The sequence below is a fragment of the Barbus barbus genome (assembly GCF_936440315.1).
Source record: "Barbus barbus genome assembly, chromosome: 19".
NCBI lineage: Eukaryota > Metazoa > Chordata > Actinopteri > Cypriniformes > Cyprinidae > Barbus > Barbus barbus.
The window spans coordinates 16,719,451-16,736,282 of NC_136747.1; the positions used below are offsets into that span (position 1 = coordinate 16,719,451).

The window sequence follows — 16,832 nt, forward strand, 5'->3', positions numbered from 1 at the left end:
GAATTTGCGTTATTAACATGTTAATTTTGAGAGCCCTAGTAAATTAATTATACATATATGAATGTGCACACAAAAATATTATATATATTTTGTTTAAATTAAAAGGTTTATATATATGCACAAATATACTACCATTTAAATTTAACAATTTCAAAAATAATGTAGAAAAATCAATATCAATGCAGCTGCAAAAAAAGTAATTTTATATACAAAAAAATCTATCGAGGCATATCATGCATATTATATTCTTCTGTAGAGTTGTTTTATAGCTTCATTAATTCTGTTATTTTCCTGTTTAATACTGTGAAGCTACTTTGAAACAATCTGTATTGTATAGAGTAATATATAAATAAAGGTGACTTGAATATTAGAGCTAAGTGATATATTAGTATCTTTATCTTTAATTAGAAAAATGCTTAGTTAAATTATTATAGAATTTTATTAATCTTATTTTTTTATTAAATTAGTACATTATCTTATGTAGCATTTATCACCCAGGAAATGATTTATTTTTTTAACTGCTCATTGTATCAGCCAGAATTTTATTATCAGTAGATCTCTATTAAATATTTGTTTTGAACAATATGCAATATTGCTTTTAAAAAAATCCAATACAGGCCAATAACAAATGTTGTATAACACACATACATGATTTAGAGGAGTGTTTGAGTTCATATTTTCTGCATATATAATTTTGTGAGGGTCTGATATTGTTTGTCTCTTACACTTTGCCTTTGGAATCCTGTTGCATCACATCACATTGATATGATACGATATGATCTGATCCCCCGCACTCGAGGGTGGGCACACAAGCCCGAAAATCACTCTAAGCTACTGTACATACAAACACTAATTCAGTGTCTGCGCTGCCCTCATCTGACCAAGAGATAACAGCTATAAGATAGGACATGCATATTGTTGACATGGATATGGTTTGAAAGGATAGGGCCGCGAGCTTGGGGCCATGTCAGTCAAAACAGGAAGCAAAGAGCAAGAGGGCAGTCTGAACCGACTGAACCAAGGCAAGATGCGGGGGGCAGCAGTGAGGAGAGGGGGAATGAGATCAGCTTAAGTGTGTGTGTGTATGTGCGCCCTTGTCTGGAAGGGGGAGGGGTGGGAGCCCTGTCTCTGAGCTCCACAGCTTTAGCCCCTCCCACTGGTGTGTGTTCCAGACAGGAGGTTATGTAAAGGGGAATAGACAGCGCAAGGATTCTATCTCTCACACACACACACACACCGGTGGGCAGTTTCTTAGTTTTCCGTGGCGCACACACAGACACATGGCAGTCGAGTCTTTTCAGCGCTGCTCGGCCACATATGAAGGGCAGTATGTCTGAGCAGGTGGGTGGGACCTCGCATGCCGTCCCTCTGTACCCTTTTCTCTTTCTTCCTGTCGTCGCATGTTTTCTCTTTCATCTCGTTCTTGGCTGTTCGTTTACTTTCTCTGTTTCATTGAATTTTAGCCTCTCATGTCATAGAATAGAAAGAGCAGAGATCCTAAATCGGTTGCGTTAATAGGGATTGATGATCTGTGTGTGTGTGTGTGTGTGTGTGTGTGTGCGTGCATGTTTCTGCGTGTGTAAGAACATGCCAGATTCGTCTGGACTGCAAGCACTGCGTTAAGCACAAACATGCAACATCTTACATGTGGCCTTGAATGTGTAATTTACATGCATATTGCATGTGAGAAAGTGAACGTATGCATGTTATTGCAGGTTATTAGTTCATGGTTGTCTGTATGACGATCTGCTGGTCCAGCACATTTACCAAATATCATTTAGTCTGGGTGTAAGGATCATTTGTAGCTGCTATACATTGGGCCGGTGAGGGACAGTAATTAGGCTGCGGTGTCTTGTTAATTGTTCGTTGAGCTGAAAATAGTCTTGGCAGGCACTTAAAGGATAGTAATTAAGCGATGACTTAAGTGCACACCGCAGATGTGCTGCGTTTTAAAAAAAAAAAATTGTGTAATGCATTCATATGTTGCATTGTTTATCACTGTGCTTGTGGTTCTTCTGTGTGGTATTATGTTAGACTTTGCATCTTAATTGCCTTTAATGCATTTATTTATGGCTAAAATATTTTTCAAGCTTGAAGCAAAAAGTAAATTAAAGGTCTTTTAAAGCTACTTAGCAGAAGTAACGTGACGTTGGTTGGGCTCTGACAGCGGTGCATGAGCGTGTAGAAAGACCTGTCTGTATCTGTTTCTGTTTTAATCAGAAGCATCATTATTGTGATGGACAGATTAAGGCTTTTGGTGCAGTTGCCATGATTTTATTCTGTTTCAAGTGTGCAAGATGTGTGTTACTTCAGAAGGCCTTTTTGTTGTGCAGTGAAAGAGAGCGAAATACGTTTCTTGCATTGCCATTGCATTATACCAACCCATTAGGAAAAGAAAAAAAAAAGAAAAGAAATCTCAGTATTTTTGAGCCTTTTGTTTATATTCAGAATGAACACTACCGTTCAAAAGTTTGGGGTTGGAAAGGGGGTTGGGGTTGGTTTTTAAATCCCTTATGCTCATTCAGTAATTTAATATATTTTAAAATGTAATGTATTCTTGTGATGATCCTTCAGATATTATTACAATGTGCTGAAAAATGAAAAATGTTGTTCACTCATGTCATCTTTTTGAGTGATGCCACAATTGAATCTTTAAATCTGAATTTTAAATTGATTGCTTGAAATTTAAAAAGTTGGGTTGACTAAAACAACTTTAAAGTGTGTACTTGTAAAAAATAAAAAAAGAAGAGCAAAATAAAAGCACATTTAAAAAACTTATATTCACTAATAACTAATATTCACTAAATTGTACATCACAAGCTAAATTATTGTGTATATTTGATAACTGCCCACATTTACAATTAATACCTTTTTGTTTTTGTTTTTTCATAATACCTTAATTTTTCTTGCTTAAGATGGCAAATATTCACGTTAATGTTATGTGCTGTTTATTGTTTTAATAGTAATCTCAAACCATTACTTTTCTGTGTCTTTCAGGTTACAGACCATTTTAAGCCGTTTTGATGAAGTACTGAATTCGGGGAACATGGCTCTAAGCCTGAGTCAAGGTAAGTTAACTTTACCATGTTAGTTAACTCGCTAACTCCTGTTTGCAACACTTGTCTGCATTGGCTTCCATTACAATGCTAATATTAGTCTTTGTCAGTGTCTTTGACCACAGTACTTAACATAAGCCTTTGACATCTGAGCCCCAGCTTTAACCGCTATGCTACTTTCATTTAAATGTCAATCCTCATGTTTTTCAGTACCATTACTAGAGGGTTAACATCAACATAAAGTGATTGTCTACATCTAAATACTGGATTTCTCTGTGTCTCTTCGGTCTCCAGTGAGTTAGATTTAACGTGAGTGCTGGAATCTAAATAGGGGAGATGGTGTCAGACTTCCACGGCCTTGAAAATCTCCATGATGTGTTTGGCATATGTCATATGATGGAAGAGCTGGATCTCCAGGCGGATCACACTGTGCTGCTCTTTTCATGCCGCTCACATTTTGTTGTGGTGTAGAGTTGTTGCTGTATAGTTATGTGTTTTACAGTTACTTAACAAGCTATACCATGGTTGCTTTTTCATGGTTGCAGCTGTTGACTTTATGGGGGTAAACGTGTTTATGGGTTCAGCAATATCTTTGACTTGAGAGGAGGGACATGGAGGATTTCAGATTACTGAACAATCAAAATGCTCAATATCTGTACCATATTGAATACTAGAGGGTTTTTTTGGTATTTAATTTTGCATGCTAATTTCCCCTATTTTTATATTTTGATCGTTTGCTATTAAGATTCAAATTATATATTATATTATAATATATAATTATAAAAATTATACATTTTAATCTGGATAGTATAACAGGGAAAAATCAGTTAAAGGCAAATCTTAAAAGTATCTATTTACTACTGTTTAATCTTTAATTTGTTTAAAAGTAATATTAATAGAAAAATAATAAAATATTTTAAAAATATTAATATTTGTATTAATTTTTACATAAATGCAAAAAGTATTAAATTTTTTATTACATCTTTATTATTTGTTTTATCAGCTGAACAGTATTAAATTAATTTTATAATTGAAGTCATTTAATAATTAACAGTAAAAGTAATTTATAATTACATTATAAATTAACATACGGTTGCTCCTACCTTGAATACTGAGTACATGCTTAGTGTTTAATTATTTTCCAACTTTTCCAGTCACCTCTTCCTTTGTCTCTGCATCTTTGGTCTTACCTGAATTATTTATTATAGTGCTTTGTGTTTTGAAACATTTGCTTATATTGCTTGACCTTTGGCATATAAAAGTTTGGGGTGTTATTTATGACTATGGAGGACCTAATGACCCTTGAGTTTGTTAATATCTCATCTTGAAGTAGAAACTAGGTAGCTGCTACTTGTTTATGTTAAAAGAACTCCATACCAGACCCATTGCCTGTAATCTGAAAAACAGATTTAAGACTTCTCCTCTGCTGCTGTAGGCCATTAAATGGACAAAATCAGATTGCTATTGGTCTTACAGACCATTCACATTTCAACAATGTCTCCTCAAAAGTATTGGTGAACTTCCAAAAGTGTTAAACTGATTGTTTCACTTGGCTCTATGGCTTGCTGATGCATCTGGCCAGAATTCGGTATAAGAACAGGAAGGGGGTCGATTGCCATACAGCCAACTTCCTCACTAGTCATTTTTAAATTTGGCAGAAGACAAAGTAGATGACATTCAAAGAGTTTTTTTCCTACCCGTTGGCTTTGCCAAAGGAGCCGCTGTGAGGAGAGTGTTGTAGAGAGAGAGCTGTGCCTGTCACGGCATTACTCTGACACAACGTGACAGAGAGAGAGAGAGAAGGACGAGAGAAGGAGAGAGTGAAAGGACTGCCTCTTCTCAGAAGCGTTAAAACCATGTCTGTGGGTGACGATGGAGATGGTGAGTTCGTTTATATATGAAGTAGTGTAGAAATGACTGTAAGCTGTTGTGGTGTTTGTGTATATGAGGTTTATAGTATGCATTATGATCTGTTTATTTAAATCTTTTGGAAAAAATTAGGACAACGCAGAGTTATTGTCCAGAAAATACTCTCTTCTAGTGATGATCTGCATCTCTTTCAATACATAAGGTGCATGATGTGTCCTTAAAGTCCCAACAATGGAGTTTAATCTGAATATATTGAAATATATATATATATATATATATATATATATATATATATATATCTATATCTATATATATATATCTATATATATATATATATATCTCTCTCTCTCTCTCTCTGTGATATACTAGTTATATTAGTTTCTGCGTCAGTGGGTTTTGTCCCTTGGGAGCTCAAGTGTGACCCGGTTTCTAGGGCATTTCTTTGCCACGGTTGCCCATTATTAGACTCTTCAGTTTTTGTCCTGGAAAAGATGATGTGTGTCCGTTGACTATAAATGAAGCGTTTTGAGAACGTATGTTCTCAAAGGTTTTTGTGGGCTTATTGCACAGGCTACCCTCTAGCTATTTGTGTTTCAGGGTAAATAGCTTCGCTTCCTTCTCCCCATAATCCTGATAACCAGATTAAATAGCCAGTTAGGTTACGGATTGACCAGTGAGGACTTAGACATCAACACTCAAGCACCCACCCACCAATAAGCAATATAGTGTTACTAGCAGTTAGACTGACAGTATGTGTGTTTCCAGGTCAGTTTTGAGTGAGAAATGTGTCGCACAGTGTGCAGTCAAACGCTCTCTGCAAAACTTCTGCTGTGTTACATATTCTTCATAACTGGCAATAAGTGAGTAATGTGTCATTACATTGATAACTTTGTCACAATACAAAATTACAATTCTTTTATTAAGAATTTATATATTGCAATCTTTTCCTTCCTTGAATGGTGTTTTGTAAAGTTGAACTTTCAATTTTTAGTTTATATAGCATTAAATTTTTCCACATCAGTGATTTCCCACAGACTTGATTGCACAATGGGCATTCTTTTCCCCAAATACCCATTAGTATCGAAACTGTTTTAGAAGGTAAAATATACATTTGAAAAAAAAAAAGCTTATTCTTAAAAAAATAACTTTCACCATTCCTGCTAATAATAATGTAATATTATTAGTAAATTTATATCCTAAAAAATAAATATGAAAAATATAAATGTTCCTTTTCTGATTTCAGCTGGCCAATTTTCAGACCAAAATGTAAACCTTTGTAAATTAGTTTAGCCTTTAATAATAATAATTTTTGGCAGACCAAAATACTAACCAATGTGATTCAGGCATATTATTATTATTATTATTAGTAGTAGTAGTAGTAGTAGTAGTATTATTAGTATTATTATTATTATTTATTATTTAAATTAAAAAAGTGTGTGTATGTATGCATATATATGTATGCATACATGCATACACACAAAGACAAAATTGCTCTGTTGGCTATGGAGTCAAGACATTTACAAATATGATTAAAAAAAGAATGAGACAAAACTACAGAAATGTCACATTTTATTATTGGGTGATTCAACTCATGGATGTTTTACCGGCTAAGAAGTTCAGCACTTTTAGAGTTTCATCCCTCTATCTGATGAGAGCATAAGTATTGAACAGTTGCCTCACAGGTCTTTCTAAGTCATCAGCTGTGTCCTGTTGCATTAATTCTTCAAATATTAAAAGCAGGGAATGTCGTATCTGTTATATCCATTACTTCTGTATTCTGAATCTTACATTCGACGATGACACACACAAACCAGGATGAAGATGGGAGTTGACTTTGAGAGAAAAGCAAGCAATTGTGATGCTAAAAGAAAAGAGGAAGTCAATTAGAGCTCTAGCAAAAACAAAGGGCATGGAGAAACCACCAGCGACAACAGCAGCCAACAACGACCTGATCGGCTGAGAAAACAACAGTAGTTGGTGACAGACAAATCATAAAAGCTGTGAAAATGAACCCTAAAAGATGTGTCTGTAAAATCACCAACAACTTCCAGAAAGCTGGGGTGATGCTCTGACAATCTACTGTCCTCAGGAGACTTTGACACCAAAAATAGAAAGGCAAGATTAGAGTTTGCAAAAAAGCACAAAGGTGAGCCAGAAGAGTTTTGGAACTGTGTTTATGGACCGATGAGACAAAGATGGGAAAGCAAAAATGTGGAGAAAAAAAGGGAACTGCAAATGATTCCAAGCATACAGCCTCATCTGTAAAGCATGGTGGAGGTGATGTCGTGGCATGGGCATGTATAGCTGCCTCTGGAACAGGCCCTCTCAACTTTACTGATGACTTAATGTATGATGATGACAGTAGCAGAATGAATTTGGAAGGGTACAAAACCATCTTGCCTACCGATATTTAAGAAAATGCCACCAGATTCATTGGGAAGTGCTTCATATTGCATCAGGACAATGACCCAAAACACCCTGCCAGTTCAGTCAAGGAATTTATAAGGGCAAAGAAATGGAAAGTCTTAGATTGCCCAAGTCAACCTCCAGATTTAAATCCGATTGAACATGAATTTCACCAGCTGAAGAGGAGAGTAAAGGCAGAAACTCCCCAAAACAAGCAACAATTGGAACTGGCTGCATTAAAGGCTGGGAAAAGTATTTCAAAGAATGAGACCAAGAGTCTGGTGATGTGTGTGTGTGTGTGTATATATATATATATATATATATATATATATATATACATAATAAATATACACAGAACACATATTATGTAGAAAAAATATATATATATATATTTTGGATTCGATTAATCGTTTGACAGCACTTCATTTTTATTAAGCCAACCATTTTTGGCAGACTAAAATTCAAACCAATCTGATTCAGTCTTTTTTTTTTTTTCTTTTTTTTTTTTTAATCTTTCAAATCCAATGATGCAGGCTGCTCTTGTTGTCATGGCAACAGCCTTTGAGAGCGGCCAGCTCTCTCTCTGTCTTGCGCCATCCTTGCCTTTTCTCCCTTTTTTCCCTTCAGCTTGTCCCCACTTTTTCTCGCTCTTGCTTCCTGTTGCTGTTTTGTTCCTTTTGGCCTGCCTCAGTCTCGCTTGATCTTGCTCTCCAGGGTCGTCATTGGCCCGTCCTTGTTGGATTGTTGTTCACGCCCTCGCGTCTGAACAAAGGGCGGGTAATGCTACAATGCTAATAATGCTAAACGCATACTAGGCTGACACACAGAGCCCTTTCAGCTCCACTAGTGGGTCAGCATCCATAATGTGTCAGTGCAGTCAGCCCTTGGCTTAGTAATGGGGTCACAGTGTGATTGCCCACGCACACACAAACACACACACACACACTGAGCTGTAGGGGCGTGGCCTTTGTTCTCATTTGTATTTACACATTTTATTCCACCATGTGTGTTTGACCATGAATTTGCCTTTAAACTATGATGATCATGCAGCACCATGCTGCTAATTAGCTTAGTTTGAGCTCCAGACAAAACAAGCCTCATTGACAAGCGAGAAGCATCCTCTCATCTCAAAGCTCACTGGCTGGTCAAAGATGATGTCATCACTCTCCTGATTGGCTCTTCGTGTGCTGGGATGGAGGGGGGGGGCGGTGAGGAGCAAAGTGCGAGGGAGTGATGGAGGAGGAGACGAGGGGGATGGAGCGAGAGAGTAATTGAGAGGGAAGATGCCGACCAGGTTTTGGGTGGTGGTTTCTGTGAACCGTGTTACGTGCCTTGCTGATCCGTCTTGGGATATTTCGCCGCCATGAGAACCGCTGTCATGTGAGCAACAGCTTGGGCGTTGCCTCGGATACGAGAGAGAGCCACGCCCGCCTTCAGGCATGAGGCGCCTCATCTGCAAACGCATCTGTGACTGTGAGTGGCTTCTTGAGGTGTTAGAAATGTTGCTGGCATTTCAAATTAACGTTGACATCTGAACCAGTGCAGAAAAAGGGTGTCGCCCAGGTGCCGTGGAGATTTGGTGTTTTTTTTAATAGCCGGTGGATGAAACGAGAAACTGTGTGTTCTTCTAGCCTTGCTCTTTACTGGATGCACCCAATCTGTTCTTGTGTGGGGGTGGTTTTATGGAGTCTTTGAGTTGTGCAGCTATTGCTCTTTGTTTGTGAAAGTATTCGAGTGATTAATGTTACCTATACTTCCTGTTTTTGCTGTTCAGGCCTCTATTTGGTCCTGGTTCTGGGTTGGTCATTGATTATTTAAGATGATATTGTGGTTGGGAGGAAATCAGACCTGTACTTGCCTTGGGTTTCAGTGGGAATGGATTTGTTCATCGATATATTCTGATTATTATTGAACCAGCCACATTGGAATGAGAATGTGAGACTGTTGGTACAAAAATAAGTTGTTTTTGCATATCATTGTGCTGTAAGTCTATTTTGGAACAGAATTTGAGGCACTTGATCTCAGCTGGTCTATTGATATGCTGCCTTTATGTTCAGACTTTGTTATCCTATTGATTCAAGTTCTCATTGCTTTTCTCAGATCGTAGTTTTGACGATGATGACTCTGTGGATGGAAGCAGGCCATCATCGGCTCAGGCTGCGTTTAAAGTGCCCAAAGTACCCAAGAAACCTGGAGACTCTGCCAGCAGTTCCAGACGACCCAGTGCCACTGGAGCTGCCAAGACAGGTGAGACGAGTGTGAGATTGTATTTACATATCCTAGGGTGCAGGTTAGCCAGCTTGGTTGCGCACGTTATCTAGGTAAAATAAACGTGCTGTGCATTTTGAAAAGTCCAAATTGACTGATGACAGGCTCAATTATTTCGTGCTGTCAGGAAGATGTAAGATTATCAGTTTTATATAATGGTAACTTTATATGGGTGGAAATTAAATGGATGGAAACGAATTAGAAAAAAATGGTTTATATTAAATAACCATATGGTGATGCCTATTTTTAGACAATCCAGTGGGAAAAAAAACTTCTCACATGAAAGGTACTTCGTACTTTGAAAGGTATCTCGTTTGATTTTCTCTTTTAATTTGGAACTTGATGGACACAAACTGAAGTATTACTCTTAACAAATTATTCAGTTTGGCATAAAACAGCTTCACATTACGTAACAATGAGAACAAAGAACTAATATTATAAAACAGATTGTTCCAGTTTTAAATTCTAGTTGATGAACCACATTCAGAGCTGTTGTAAAATAGTGGGCATACAGACACCTCATCAGTTGTGATATGCTTGGTAGCTAGAAATGTATTTAGCTTTGCATTATGGTTAATAACTTAAAAGCCAGTTATTCAGTGTCTTGACTTGCTTGGGACACATTCTGCTGTATGTGTTTTCATTACGTTGCATTACTGTTTGTGTTTTTTGCATTGTTTATATACAAAATATCTACTACAGTATAAAAAAATATATCTACTGGTTGTAAAATCATAAAAAGAATCTCTGTTATTGTATGATATGTATACGTTTTAACCACCCATTCCTAAAAGCTTGAAGGAAAAGCTGCCACTGAGAATACAACCCCTTAAGGGTGTTTTATGATTGACCAGTAAAAAAGGTGTCTTAAGAAAAGAAAGTAAGCAAAGTGTTTAGTTTGCTTGTTATTTCAATGCAATTCATGTGATTTGTGTAGCTGTATGCATTGATGCTTTTACAGAACACAAAGTTTGCACACATCCCTTTTTTGTTAAAAAACTTGGTTTGTATCAGCAGTTCAAAATGAATTGACGTTTTTGCTGAGGCTCATTACCACGCTTTCATTTAACAAGGTCCACCCAAAATGCTTTGATATGAGGTTTCCTGAAGGCTAACTGACAGCTCACTGATGCTTATGTGTTTATCAGACTCTTCGGGTCTCCCCCCTGTGTGGCAGATCTTGCAGGCCAAACCCCCTCTGGGCTTCATGATTGATCTTTCAATTACAACCGGATAGGAAGACAGACAGGAAGTCCATTAAGACTGAGAGCTGTTAATATGTAGGATAAGTTTCTTCCCTCATAAGACATTAACAGCCTCTGTAATAGGTTGAAAAAGCGCCATTTCACTGGGTATACAGATTTAAAAAAAAACACACACACGCACTCACATGCATGTGTGTGTGTCTATATATGTATATGTGTGTAACTCCCTCAGAGAGAACACCCTCCCGTTTGACTAGCAATGCAACAGTTGCCATAGGAACACCTCATTGTGCTCCGTTTCGATGGTAACGGCTGCGACTGTCAGTTAGTTGTCTCCTAGTGTGACTGAGATTAAAAATGTCTCAAACAGTGACAGATTCATGTGCCCTTCATAAACCTCATAGCTGTCTCGAGTTTTAATGGAAGTCACTTATGTGTTTTGCAGGTGTCTCTAAGGAGGGGGCAGGAGCTGTGGATGAGGAGGATTTTATCAAAGCATTCACAGACGTCCCCACAGTTCAGGTGAGACACTTGTGTATAAATGAGGGAGGTGTTACTCAATTCCCTCAGAACCTAGTTACAATCTACCCTTGGCTTTCATAGCATTCACGTTTGATCAAAGGCTTGGAATTGTTTGATCTAAAACTGGTGTCTCTCTGTGCATTTCTCTTGTTGCATAGATCTACTCCACACGAGACCTAGAGGATAATCTGAACAAGATTCGCGAGGTTCTGTCTGACGATAAGCATGACTGGGACCATAGAGCAATTGCGGTGAGTACAACATATAGTACACGACTCAAACACTCATGCAGGTCATTTTGTCTAAGTTACGCTGGTAGATGTGGCAGTTGCCTTGGACTTACACTGACACCTAGTGGTGTGGATGCAGGCATCGCGAGAAAAAACACATTTTCAGTTCCTAATGCCACGTTTTATAAAAATGTACTTTTTATAGTCATCCACAATTAATTGATCCATTGACCCTTCACAAAGACCTGCCCCCCTTCATTATGTCCGGCAAGCCATGCTGCCCTCATGTTCTCACACAGTGAAAAATACCATAATACCATACCAAAAATACCATCACATCGCGGAGCAAAGAGTTTTTTTTTTTTTTTTTTATTCAAACAATAAATATCGTTTTGTGGTTTTGAGTGTGTCGTGATAGATCGCTGTAGTGCCTCATTTCAAGTGGCTCATTAACTGATCATCTCTTCCTCTTTAATAGTTATAGCATGAATGAACATTAGAAGGTATCTTGTTTCAACCGCGGAAAGACATCAATACTCTTCTGGTTCATTTGTCAGACAAAAATGGCAGATTCAGCGTTATGATTGGTCAGATCGCCTGTCAATCAAACTCCCTAGCGCATTGAAATAACCGTGAAATTACCGAACTAAATTGATGCTATGACGGTTACCAAGATAAAGTCAGTTTAACTGGTCATGTGGTCTCAACATGGTGGCCCATGTGAGAGGACCTTATTATTAAAACAGTTTCCATTTGGTTACTGATTTAACTCCATCTATGTTTTATTGATTTCTTTTATATTTAAAAGTTTTTAATGAGGAAAGAATAGGCAATTATTCACTTAAAATGTTCTGCTCTCTTTAAAGTCATGATGAACCAGAAGTAGCATCAGATCTTTTCTTCCATATTGTGACGGACATCCAAGTGTAAGGGTGGACTAAATGATTGGAGAAGTTCTGTATGCATCACTGGCAGGGGTTGGGCAGGTTACTTTTAAAATGTATTCCGTTACAGTTACAAATTACTTCATTAAATTATTCAGTAACGTAATCCAAGTACCACAATATAAAAGTAATGTAGTCTGATTACTTTTGGATTACTTCAAGTTACAGATGTTTTATGTAACTATGACTTTAAAATGAAAACTATAGTAAAAAACAGTTTGAAACTATTAAAAATCGTGTCTTGTTTCACCATCTAGATATTAAAACCCATATATATTTAAAAGGCTATGCAGACATCTAGTGGCTATACAGTTTAGTATTATAATTTAATTTTTATTATCGTTTTTATTTACATTTCTTTAATATGTACACGTAAAGATAAATATAGTTTATACACAACATTAAAAAATTTGCACCATTATACATATTAGTCTATTTTAAAATAAGCTTACATGTTGAAGTGTATGTGAAATGCTATGATCTTACTTTAATTGCATTGAGTGATCCAGGCTGTGGGGATTTTCCAGCTCATTTTCCACTAGAAAACTTACAACTGCAGTCATGCACACCATGGAATTTTAAATCACTAACAAACACAAAATTTTAGCTAACATGATGATTTCCATGATAGTCGTACCTGCAAATGTTCAAGTTGGTTGAGTAGCCTTTGTTAAAGCAAGAGTCTTCATGCATAGCTTACGATGTACAACAATGTTATTTCCTTTATCCTTTTTGAAGACAAAATAACTGAAATTTCCAGACATGAAAAGGTTTTTCCCAGCAGGAAGCATCGCAATTAATTAACTGTTGCACCTTCTCATCCCACGTTTGAGAATAATTGTAGACTGGTGTTATTTGCGCACGCACCAGCAGGTGGCTCACGTGCGTCAACGTGTCAACCGGGTGTGTCTCACTCGTCTTTAAAAGTGAAGCTGCGGGCTCTTTGATCGCCCCCTGGTGGCTGGCTGCAGTACAGGTCATAAACGCCGCCCTCTCCATGTAAACGAATGGGACTTCAGTCAAAATAAAAAAATAAATTACACTTCCAATACAATTTTCCGAAATATGGTTTTGGTCATTTAAGGTAGTTGCTATCACGCTGATATATGTTCAATTGTTCGTTTTTGTGATAAGTTTGATTTTAGCCAGAAATTTGATGCTATATAAATGGGGCGTGTCGTTATGGTTGATTGGGTCTGCGGGAGTTTGATTCCGCAGCTCCACCTCACGACTCTACTGCGCAGGCTCCAAATGACGTCATTTTCTCAAGATGGCAACGGCCATACTGAGATGTATTCGCTTCACTTTTCTATAGTGGAAGGAAGCGGAGTTGTCGTCCATCTTTTTTTTACAGTCTATGGTGTCAACAGAAACAGGAACTACTGTATGATGAAGCAGCGCTAAATATAGCGTTATGTCAAAAAACTAATTTATTTTTAAATGAAACAAATGTAATCCTGATAATATTCCCACTTTTTACAAAATGTAACTGTAATCTGAATACTTTTTTTAATGTAACTGTAACGGATTACAGTTACTAGATTTTTGTATCCTGATTACGTAACGCCGTTACATGTATTCTGTTACTCCGCAAGCCTGATCACTGGAAGTTTATGACTAGGGCTGTCAAGATTCCTCGAATTAATTACTGTAATTTCGAGATGACAGCACGTGACATTCTACTTTGTTTTACTAGTTCACAAGTTGTAATTACGAGTTCTACAAGCGTGTGCTTTTTACAAGTTGGTATCTCATGATCACGGTAATTATGATATGTTGTGAACGCACCTTTAGACCGTTTTCCAAAGCTGCATGATATATTAAAACCCATTTAAAAATCATAATAAAATATAATGCTATTGTGAATGCACAAATGCTACGATTCAATTAAATAAATATATGCGATGCAGGTTTGAGATATGCACTTTAATTATTTGCATTTGTTATAATGCATAATGTACATTAGCTCTGTTTATAGTGCATTATGTATTTTAACAGTTTTGTTCAATAAAACTAAATTACTTGCTTTTGATAATTTGTTTGAACTAATTATTGCCTATGTGCTATTATATATATTTAAGTCATTGCAAAGGCTGTTGTTCGCTTAAGTCTGTTTTTATTACTACTAGAAATTCATTATAATAATCCGATTACTCAATTAATTGTTAGAATAATCGACTGATTACTCTATTACCAAAGTAATTGTTATTGATTGCCCTATTTATGACATTTTGATTAAACATTACTAGGCTAAAATAAAAATAAAAAAGAAATACATGCATGGATAAATTGTTCACAATAAGCTCTATAATATGCATTCACAAAATACATTTTTGTTTAATCAGACATTGTCTCCATATTCCACTTACAAGTGGCTGAATTTGTTTACTGAACAAATATTTGGTGAAATATGCTATTATTGGTGTTTCCCATGACAATGTCAAAGTTCAAGGGGTGATGTCATTGGGATGCACCAGACCTAGAGTTTTCTTTGTGACCATACATATGGTTCGTTTACACTTCATGTTTTAAACCTCTCTTCAGCATTTTATGGAATTGTAAGGAGTTTCCTGGCTTTTATGTAGTTTTGCTTATGCATTTCTATTCATTTGTAACAAACTCTCTTTGATGTGGTCTCATTCCCCCTCCCTTTCCCTCCACAGCTAAAGAAAATCCGATCTCTGCTGGTTGCTGGAGCAACAGACTATGATTGTTTCTACCAGCACCTGCGTCTGTTGGATGGTGCATTTAAGCTGTCGGCAAAAGACCTGCGTTCTCAGGTGGTGCGGGAGGCTTGCATCACGGTGGCGTGAGTGTCTTAATTGACTTCTTAAAAAATGTGAACTCAAATCCCTGGCACTACAACATTGTATGTGCATGTTATGTAGATTATTGAGATCTGTTTTCCATCAGCCACTTAATTAAGTGCAGGAGACAAGGAGGTTACAAAGCAATTTAGAGCAAAGCAATTCCCATTTCCAGTCAAATGAATGTTAATTTGTATGTTGCTTTTTGTTCATTGTAAAAAACACCAATTTATTGTGGCGTTATGTTTATGTCTTTGTAGGCATCTTTCCACACTATTAGGGAATAAGTTTGATCATGGAGCAGAAGCCATTGTTCCAGTGCTCTTCAATCTTATCCCTAACTGTGCCAAAGTGATGGCCACATCTGGCACAGCAGCCATACGCATCATCATACGGGTGAGAAACAGTGGTGTGCATTAGTTTATTGTGTCTGACTGCACTGTGTCTGTGTGTGTTTGACTATGTTTTTGTATTTTCAGCACACTCATGTCCCACGTCTAATTCCTCTCATCACTGCCAACTGCACATCAAAGTCTGTGGCCGTCCGGAGGTGAGACATTAAAACTACTTAGCTACTAGCTTGGTTAAAACAGAGGAAAAGTGGTATTTAATTTGATTAGATTTTTTTATTATTTTCTACTTTTGTGTACGTGTAAACCCTGACATTATTTTCCAGGATTCTTTGATCAATTGAAAGTTAAAAGTAGGGATGCACTGATGCCACTTTTTTCAGTACTCGTCCGATACCGATACTTTATTTTTGGTACTTGCCGATACCGAGTACCGATACCAATATTTTCATTGTATTTGTAACATTTTTTAAATATTGGGTGCAGAAACCAAAAGAGTATGTATAATGTTAGTTGGTTAACTTCATTTGTCAAATAGATAGTCAAACCAAAATTTAGTTAGTATGACAATATTTACACAACTATCAATACTTTGTCGGACCACCCTTAGCCTTAATGACAGCCTGTAGTCTCCTGGGCATGCTGTCAACCAGGATCATGCAAACCTGAACTTCAATTTTTTCCCAGGCTCAGTCTGAATAATTTTTGGTCCCAAATTTGTATCAGTTTTACTGGTAGTCCACTGTATGAAGAAGTTTTGGGTATAATATGTCACAGTGTACTTAATTTTGCTATCCTCACTTACATAAATGAACTATAGTGTCCTGTACCCACTAGTAAAAAAAAAATATCAAACACTATATCTGGTCTCTGAATAATTTTTTGTTTGACTGTATATCCTTTGGTTATTTTAACACTTAATTGTGACCATTAAAATGTATTTTACAATAGGGATGCACGATATATTGCATGCGATTGTCATGCGCATCTAGTCAGTAAATCCGGTTCCGTGATTAGCGGTAAATCTCCATCGCCAGTTTTCAAATGGAGCGGCATTTAATACACAGAGCCGTAGTTCACTAACAAGCTACGCAATATCACGTTCAATATCGCAGGCGATTCATTTGCGATTCTGAGCGTGAATTGCATAGCTATAATTGCATTATAAATAAATG

At 36.9% G+C, this 16,832-nt stretch overlaps 1 protein-coding gene across 16 annotated transcripts in view; it reads left to right on the plus strand.

Moving 5' to 3' along the window:
• Positions 1-16,832, plus strand: part of LOC306885691 (CLIP-associating protein 2) — a 49,797-nt gene that overhangs the window by 10,313 nt on the left and 22,652 nt on the right. For 11 of the 16 annotated variants that reach the window (XM_079442396.1, XM_079442392.1, XM_079442385.1 and 8 more), the window contains exons 7-13: positions 2,998-3,068; positions 9,432-9,578; positions 11,250-11,326; positions 11,485-11,577; positions 15,164-15,309; positions 15,568-15,703; positions 15,787-15,857. In XM_079442396.1, coding sequence (XP_079298522.1) covers positions 2,998-3,068; positions 9,432-9,578; positions 11,250-11,326; positions 11,485-11,577; positions 15,164-15,309; positions 15,568-15,703; positions 15,787-15,857 — 741 coding nt within the window. Of the gene's footprint in view, positions 1-1,170; positions 1,342-2,997; positions 3,069-9,431; positions 9,579-11,249; positions 11,327-11,484; positions 11,578-15,163; positions 15,310-15,567; positions 15,704-15,786; positions 15,858-16,832 lie in introns of those variants that run through there. The other 5 variants (XM_079442386.1, XM_079442387.1, XM_079442388.1 and 2 more) reach the window with 1 other exon arrangement.